Source organism: Arachis hypogaea, chromosome 7 (genome assembly GCF_003086295.3).
Source record: "Arachis hypogaea cultivar Tifrunner chromosome 7, arahy.Tifrunner.gnm2.J5K5, whole genome shotgun sequence".
Taxonomy (NCBI): Eukaryota; Viridiplantae; Streptophyta; class Magnoliopsida; order Fabales; family Fabaceae; genus Arachis; species Arachis hypogaea.
The window spans coordinates 19,080,830-19,089,806 of record NC_092042.1 but is presented as its reverse complement, the minus strand read 5'-3'; the positions used below and the strand labels follow the sequence as shown (position 1 = coordinate 19,089,806).

Below are 8,977 nucleotides of genomic sequence, written 5' to 3'. Positions count from 1 at the left end.
GGTTCAATGAATTGTTGATTTATATTTTATTTAGGTCAAATTGAATTGTCCAAAAATACTCAAATATTTTGAAAACAAAAATTCTTTCAATTGTAATGCTGTTTCTTTTTTCCTTTTGGACGGAGAAATAAAATTAAAATTTTGTGGATAATAATAATAATAATAATAATAATAATAATAATAATAATAATAATAATAATAATAATAATAATAACAACAACTTTTTGGTTAAAGGCAAATGAAACAAAGAGGGGTAAAAAGAAGCTAGAAGCAACGACATGTGCTGGGAGTTAGTGGTTTTTTGTATTGTGAAAGATCTGGAGGGCAGTCCAACGTTGACGTTTCCGGCGAGAACGTGAGAAGTTGCAAGGGAGTTTGCACCCTGGGAAGCACATTAGGCAGTAATTGGTAAGTATATAAGACACAAAACGATAGTTTGATATGCATTTTTAGTTATTTTAATTTTCTGGGGTGACATAGTGATATTTACTCTTTTTTGGGGTGGTGAAAATTCACTAGAAGGAAAAAGGGTGAAATTTATTTCGAATTCAATATATGTATACATGAAGTGGTTAGCAGAGGTGAATCGGAGGTTATGAAAGAGTATATTCTGGTGGATTTGTTGAGTTATGTTGTTCATATTTGTGCAAGATAGTTTAATAATAAATTAAAGAAGTCTAAAATTGTTAAACTTATTTGTTTCTGGCTTTATATTTGTTATACTGATCGTGCTGATTTTAGTAATAATTATGTATGCATGATTTAAATGGTTAATTGTTGGTTGGGGAATATAATGTTGTATATGCAGTTAGTTTGGGTAAATGAGTCTAGTTAGTAGGATTAAAATTAGGAAAATTTAGCTTCTGCAAAGTAGTTTTTATGGGAGTTGGACATGCCGCTAATTCTCGAGTTCAGTGACAGCAGAATGCGGCATTAGTTTTATGTTCCAAAGAAAAGTTGTCAACTTTTTTTATCTAGTTAATAAATTCTGCAGAATATAATTTCAATTTTGTTGTTGCAACAGTAAAAAACTAGAGATCTGTGTTACTTGGTGAAGTTAATGTGTTTTATTTGATGTTGTAAAGAACGACGTGTAGTTGATGTTAATGGATTTTGAGTATGTTGACTTTGACATTTGATTTGAGTAAGTAAATGTGATTTGTGCTAGTGGTGTAATTGTGCGGATGGAGGCTAAACTAGATGATGGAGTTAATCGAGGTGCTGGAATTCAAAAGGATGGTAGCGGCGAAACACAGTCTGAAACAAACAAGACACTGATTGGAGACGGTAAAACTGATACTTGTGATGAAGGGGTGAAGGGAGAAGCCACTGAATATCGAGACGTGCTATTGCTGACTGAAGCTGATATAATGAGGAAGGTGTTCTGCACGAACGAAGCAGCCTATGAGTTTTATAAGAGATACGGCAAATGTCATGGGTTCGGTATTCGCAAGGGTGACTCGGGAAAGGATGATAATAGAAGAGTGATTTGGAGGAGGTTTTTTTGCAACAAAGTAGGGCTGATGCAGCACAAACATTATGAAAGGCTTGACAGGGAGAGGGACCACAGATTGGAGACGCGCACAAACTGTGACGCAAAGCTGTCAATCTTATGGGACGAGGTCAGCGAAATTTGGAGCGATAGAAAGTTATACTAGATCACAACCATGATTTAACTCCTATGAGGATGGTTCATATAGTCAACAGCTTTAGAGACATGAATTGTTCAGCTAAGGCACAAATTAATGGAATGCAGGGACATGGTGTCCCGACGTCAAAGATCCTAGGTTTATGGTAGGGCAAGCCAGGGGTATTCTCTGATGGGTTTCTCCAAAAAGGATGCCTATAACTACATCGAGAAGACCAAGCGGGAGAAGATTGTTGATGGAGACGCTAACGTCACAATAATTTATTTAGAGGGAAAAGCAGTGTCGGATCCGATGTGCATGGCTAGGTACAATTTGACGGACATCAATATGTTAGCGAACTTGTTTTGGGCTGATGATGGGAGCCGGGTTGATTACCAACACTTTGGTGATATGCTTTCCTTCGATTCAACTTACAAGAAAAACAAATATAGGAGACCTTTGGTAATCTTTTCTGGTTCAAACAATCATAAGCAAACAACCATATTTGGGTTTGGTTTGGTGTTGGATGAAAGCATTGGGTCATACACGTGGTTGCTTGAAAATTTGTTGGAGGTAATGTGCAACAAAAAGCCATCGGTGATTGTGACAAACGGGTGTGACTTAATGAGGGCAGCAATCAATGCGGTGTTTCTGGAGGCCACACATAGACTGTGTGCTTGGCATGTGGAGAAGAACGTGACTTCGAATGTGAAAGATGAAGGCTTAAGACAACATTTCACCAGGTGGCTGTACTCGAATATGGAGATAGAAGAGTTTGAGGCAGAGTGGGATGCATCTGTTGTTGAATACCGACTTCATGATAGTTTTTGGGCGAAGGAAACTTATGATAAGCAAAAAATTTGGGCAAATGCGTACTAAAAAGACAAATTCTGTGCCGGATTCCACACAACTTCTCAATGTGAAGGGATTAATGTGAATGTCAAAAAGTTTCTTAATTCAAGGCACAGTGTTCTTGAGCTGGTGCAGAATGTTGAGTTGATGGTATGAAAGTATTGGAATAATGAGTTAGAGTCCCACCTCAAGTCCATTCACAGTAACCCAGTGATCACGACTTGCTTGGACCCACTCGAGCGATTTGCTGCCGCTGTTTACACACGAGAGTTATTCTTGGACGTGAAGAGGGTAATTGATGGTGTCGGTGCGGTTAACTTTGTCAGAAAAGTTCGCCGATCCACGACAGTGGTGTACACGTTGAAGACTACGGCATTCCAGGTAGGCCACTAACGTTGCTGTATGATAGGGTGGTGAATAGGGTTCAATGTCCTTGCCAATTTTGGTTGCGAAAGGGTTACCCGTGTCGACATATGTTTTTCATTTTGGAGCATGAGCATGCGAGAGAAATTCCATCAAGGTTGGTGCTGAAGAGGTGGCATAAGGATGCTAAATCATTGGATAACTATGGTGAAGGAAGAGCTGATGAGTGCAGTGAGAGGGGATTTCTATTACGTCAGGATACATTGCACTCTGCATCGCAATGGTTTTCGTTCATAGCTGCACAGGGCCCGGGTTTGTTTAACACAGCGATGAGTGGCATACGAGCTTTATGTGAACAAATCGAGGTTGCATACGATCAGAAGGTTCCGTCAGCAGAGGGAAGAGATACTCCCAGTGTGAAGGATCCCATGGTGGTTAAGACCAAAGGGGCTCCTCGGATTACAAAAATGAATGGTAGGAAGAGGCGTTATAGCATGTGTCAGAAAGCCGGACACACGAAGCGACACTGCACTGAAAAGCGGGGAGTGAATATGCAGGCAAACCCACAGGTGGATGAGAAGGCAGCAGAGTTTGGGTCGGAAGGTTCCTCACCAACAGAAAATGCAAAGGTTTATTTATCACAGTTACTAGGAATCCTAAGTTGTCTAAGTCAGTAGTAATAGGGTTTAGGGTGGTGTTGTTACGTATTTCTGTGGATGTTATAACAACCATGTTAGGTGCCGTTTGCATATCACATAGTGTAACAGTTAGCAAGGGGCAGCTTTTAAGTTTTTGTGTCAAAATTTTATTTATAATTGATTCTATTTGCCGAAATTACTGGTGACATGGTTTCAGGTTTTTTTGGATTCACCAATAACAAGTTTGTTTAAGTTAGGGTCGATGTGACGCGTCGAAAGTGCTTCCACCTAAAGCGGGTGAACTGGTGGATGACTCAGACGTGGAAGAATTCAGGTTCCGGCTAAACGAGGAGGGTCAGACTAGGCATATCCGTTTTGAAAGTTGGGATTCTGTCCTCCCAATGTGCTTTAACGATGACAACTGTGTGAAGATTGAGGATGTACGATTGTTAGTTGGAATAGTTAAATTTGTTTCATCAGGTGTGTGCAACCAATTGAGATGTATATGTTGTCGATGCAGATGATGCATGACATAATAAGGGTTATCGAGAGGCTAGCAAGTAATCCGAGACAAGTTTGAGACTAACCAATCGATGAATGAATGGTGGGGATTTTGGAAACATGTAATGTTATGGTACATTTTTTTCAATTTGATTGTCGTAGACAACTAAGCTACACCAGTTGGATTATGTCGTCGGTGGTTATATTTAGTAAATAGTGGACGAATCATGATTACTTGTATCATCCATGTGGAATGACTATGTTGTAGTGGTAGCTAAAAAGGCATCGAACCCCTAGTAGAGAAACCTTTTCTTTCTTAGTGAAAATATTGTAGTAACTGCCCTCTTTGAGTTATGTGCCACGGTACTTCAATATGAAAATATTGCTCTTCTCTTGAGTTTATTCTATGTTTTTTTTTTGCATTGGCCAAATTGTCGTCTGGTGCCAAATTCGTGTTTGTTCTCATAATTTCAGTGTACTCAATTTAAATTTAATTTTCTTGTTTATACAATTTACATGGTCATTCCTTGAGATGTGTATCCAAATTTACCAAATTTCTTTGTTCTGTAGTGATGGTGCCAAGTGAAATTATCACAGTGAAAAGAATAATTATTTGATTTGATTCTATTTAAGACCATGAAATATGTTTTTCTATAGAGCAAACATGAAATAACACAATTTGAAAGGAGTAACTAGATCAGGAGAACAAGCACGGAAATCCTTCCATCTAAATTATAATCATTTTTTGGCATACGTAAATATAATGTGCTAACACAGGGCCTAAGATAGTCAACGTCTGAACATGTAAAGTAACCAAAAACTAGTCTTGGAAGCTCTGTAGTAATTAGATAGTCTCTCGTAAGAGAATGTGACATTTCCATGCCATATGTAAAGTTGAAATACATGGAAGGAAGTTCGTTTCTCATAAGAAATTGTGACATTTTAGTGCAATAGATAAAGTTGAAGTTGCACAAATTTTACTTTTGAATTTTGTAAATACTGTCGTCAGTTAGCAAAAGCATAATATTTTGAACATATTGATGATAACGAAGTTGGGCATGAATAATAAAATAGGTGACAAACTCAAGTGTTTGTAAATGAGTCTCCCTTGTTTGTTGCATTCATGATCACTTCCTTAAAGACTAAATACATGAATGTCCCCAAACAAAGCATGGAGAACCAAATTCTAGGGGTACAACTATTTCCTTCAACCGCCATCAAAATATGGGTAACACAGAGCATTGTTGACCCCTAACAAGTGTTCCTAAGTAGTACTGAGGTAGGGTAAACTATTACATATTAAATTCGTCAAGGAGTTAGATTAGGCAAAATGCTTCCGGAAGTGTTAGGCAAACCAAAAAACAATCAAAAGAAGGTCAGTGGCAGCTACAACTATATTCCACAAAAAAATGCAAACACCACCACATGAGGCTCGGTGGCAGCTACTAAAGCCCTCAGATTGAGGGGCTCAAGGGACCCGTAGGGGAGTTGGCCTTCTTCCCTTGTCTCTTTCCCTTCTTGTAAGATGCGCTGTTTGATCGGTCCCAATACCTCCTTGCCTTTTCTGTCACTTCCTCAGCAATAGGGTTGTGACTGCCCATGACAAGGTATATGGCCAATGCCATCCGGATGCTGTCGTTGACCTCCTAAAGCAATAATTCAATCATGAAATTAGGCAATGTAGGACTACAACAGGCTCAATCAACATGAATATGCTAGACATGAAATAACCTTTACCTCCAACTCATAAGATGCCCGCAACTGGGTGAGGATCATCCATTGTGATACCCACACTCCACAATTCATCCTGTTCCAGAAATAAAATTCTATCAACAAACTAGAGGAGCAGTTGTTTTAAATCATGTTTCAACATCAGTCTCAGCAACCTAAGTGAAAACATGACATCATTCGTAGTCTTTAAACCCTGGAAATTTTTCTTTTTTTCTGCGACACCACCGTTGTTAGTAACCTAAAGAAAAAAAATTCACATCCTTTAATTGAATAGTTGCTTATATCTTGTCCTTCACCGTGATTGTTTCCTATTTTTTTGTTTCAATTTTTCATTCCCAAAGAGATATAGCAGAAAAAAAAATCAGATCACAAAAATTCCTTCGAATCTTATTTCAACATCATTTGCAACTTACGAGTCCTCAGCTTGCTGGGAGACCAATGGCTCAAAGACCTTAAAGCTGGACACCTTCTTAGGGGTGATATTTTGCTTTTCATAGCACCTCTTGTCAGCAAGTATATGGTCAATAAACCTGGCCTATTTGTAGTAATTTACAGCTGTTAATGTATAATGAATGAAGTCGAAAATGTAGCAGCAAGCACATAAGTGGCGGATATGACTCACCACGTCAAGCATTTGGTTGATCCTTCCTTCTCGTTCCGAGCTACGCTTAAGCAAATCAAGGTACACCAGCTTCTCCTCCCACATGTTGACCATCATCAAGTACCAATGACGACCACTATGAAGGGGAACATATGTCTAGTATTCAAAAGTTGGTGAAACAAAGACATGTACAGTCAAGCAACAACCTTAGAATCTAATTCAGCAACACAGCTGACAAAAATGATTAGTTGAAAGGGGGTACCTGGTGGACAAAATTGTGATCACTATTCTTTGTGCTTGTATGGATTTATTCAATAATTGTCTTTATTTGAATTCACAACTCCGTTCAACTAACCAGCAAGTGTACTGGGTCGTCCAAGTAATAAACCTTACGTGAGTAAGGGTCGATCCCACAGAGATTGTTGGTTTGAAGCAAGCTATGGTCACTTTGTAAATCTCAGTTAGGCAGATTAAATTTGTTTATGGGTTTTCGAAAATAAAAATAAGAAAATAGATTATAAAAAGGATAGAAGACTTATGCAGATTCATTGGTGGGAATTTCAGATAAGCGAATGGAGATACTATATGCTCAAGGATGCCTGCTCTCCTATTGCTTCAACCCAATCCTTCTTACTCCTTTCCATGGCAAGCTTTGTATAGGGGTTCACCATCAGCGGTGGCTACTTTCAATCCTCTCGGGAAAATGATCCTATGCGGCTGTCACTCACACGGCTAATCGTCTGGAGGCATCACCCATGGTTGATGGCTACATCCCATCCTCGCAGTGAAAACTATGCTCACACACTCTGTCACAGTACGGCTAATCACTGGTTGGTTCCTGCGCCTACTGGAATAGAATCCCTTGATTCTTTTGCGTCTGTCACTAACGCCCAGCACTTGCAAGTTTGAAGCACGTCACAGTCATTCATTATCGGAATCCTACTCGGAATACCACAGACAAGGTGAGACTTTCCGGATTCCCAGGATCCTACTCGGAATACCACAGACAAGGTGAGACTTTCCGGATCCTCATAAATGCCGCCATCTATCTAGCTTATACCACGAAGATTCTGTTGGGGAATCTAAGAGATACACATTCAAGCTCTGTTGCATGTAGAACGGAAGTGGTTGTCAATCACGTGCGTTCATAAGTGAGAATGATAATGAGGGTTACTTATCATCACATTCATCATGTTCTTGGGTACGAATGAATATCTTGGAATAAGAATAAGAGAGATTTGAATAAAAAATAATGGAATTGCAATAATACTTGAGGTACAGCTGAGCTCCACACCCTTAATCTATGGTGTGCAGAAACTCCACCGTTGAAAATACATAAGTGAAAAGAGGTTCAGGCATGGCCGAATGGCCAGCCCCCCTAACGTGATCAATAATCTCCTAAGATGAAGAATAAAATAAAACGGAGACCAAAGATGTCTAATACAATAGATAAATGTCCTATATATACTAGACTAGCTTCTAGGGTTTACATGAGTAAGTAATTGATGCATAAATTCACTTCCGGGGCCCACTTGGTGTATGTTTGGGCTGAGCTTGATCAATCCACGAGCTAAGGCTTCTCTTGGATTTGAACTCCGAGTTATGACGTGTTTTGGGCGTTCAACTCCGGATCATGACGTTTTTCTGGCGTTTAACTCCAGACAGCAGCATGAACTTGGCGTTCAACGCCAAGTTACGTCGTCATTCTTCGAATAAAGTATGGACTATTATATATTGCTGGAAAGCCCTGGATGTCTACTTTCCAACGCCGTTGAGAGCGCGCCAATTGGAGTTCTGTAGCTCCAGAAAATCCATTTCGAGTGCAGGAAGGTCAGATTTCAACAGCATCAGCAGTCCTTTTGTCAGCCTTCTTCAGAGTTTTGCTCAAATCCCTCAATTTCAGTCAGAATTTACCTGAAATCACAGAAAAACACACAAACTCATAGTAAAGTCCAGAAATGTGAATTTAACATAAAAACTAATGAAAACATCCCTAAAAGTAGCTCAAACTTACTAAAAACTATATAAAAACAATGCCAAAAAGCGTATAAATTATCCGCTCATCAGTACCTTTAGGAGGTTGTCCGCCAAGCCCATATATTTGGCTTTTATGTAATCCAGCATAGATTTGCAATGAAAAGCTGGGTTTAATGCAATTTGTTGTCACGACTAGTAGTGAGGCATTCAATACATGTTTTTGATTCGGAAAATGTGTATCATGAAATGAATGAGAACTTACCGAAAAGGTCGTCGGAAGCCACCATCGATGCTGGTTCTTCCCCGCCGTTAACATCGCAACTACAAGGTTGATTATATCATCCTCCACCTCTTTCTCGGGTCTCAGTGTCCACAAAGCCTCTCTGTTGCCGACATAGTGGTCGTTTTGGACAAGGAGCTCACTACTAATGAGGGAAACATGTTAAGAATATAGTAGAATAGTTGCAGTAAAAAAGGGTGAAAAGAGTTGAACAATAAATTTTGAAATTATTCAGAGATGTGGCTGGTTGCACCTTTGTTCTAAGTCTTCAGCAAACACATATGCAGCCACAGCAAATTCATGGCCAAAGAATTGCATCCCCGGAGGGGGCCAGAAACAAATATCCATGCACTGCACGGCCATTAAAAAAATCATTCATTAACCGTTCATGCTGAGAAAGTCATCA

General features: G+C 39.4%; 1 protein-coding gene across 1 annotated transcript; it reads left to right on the top strand.

Moving 5' to 3' along the window:
* Window positions 1–1,184: 1,184 nt before the first annotated feature.
* On the top strand, window positions 1,185–1,658 carry LOC140174311 (putative protein FAR1-RELATED SEQUENCE 10). The gene has a single exon (XM_072198744.1). It carries the CDS (start codon window positions 1,185–1,187, stop codon window positions 1,656–1,658), a length of 474 nt encoding a protein of 157 aa, XP_072054845.1.
* The last annotated feature ends 7,319 nt before the right edge of the window (window positions 1,659–8,977 follow it).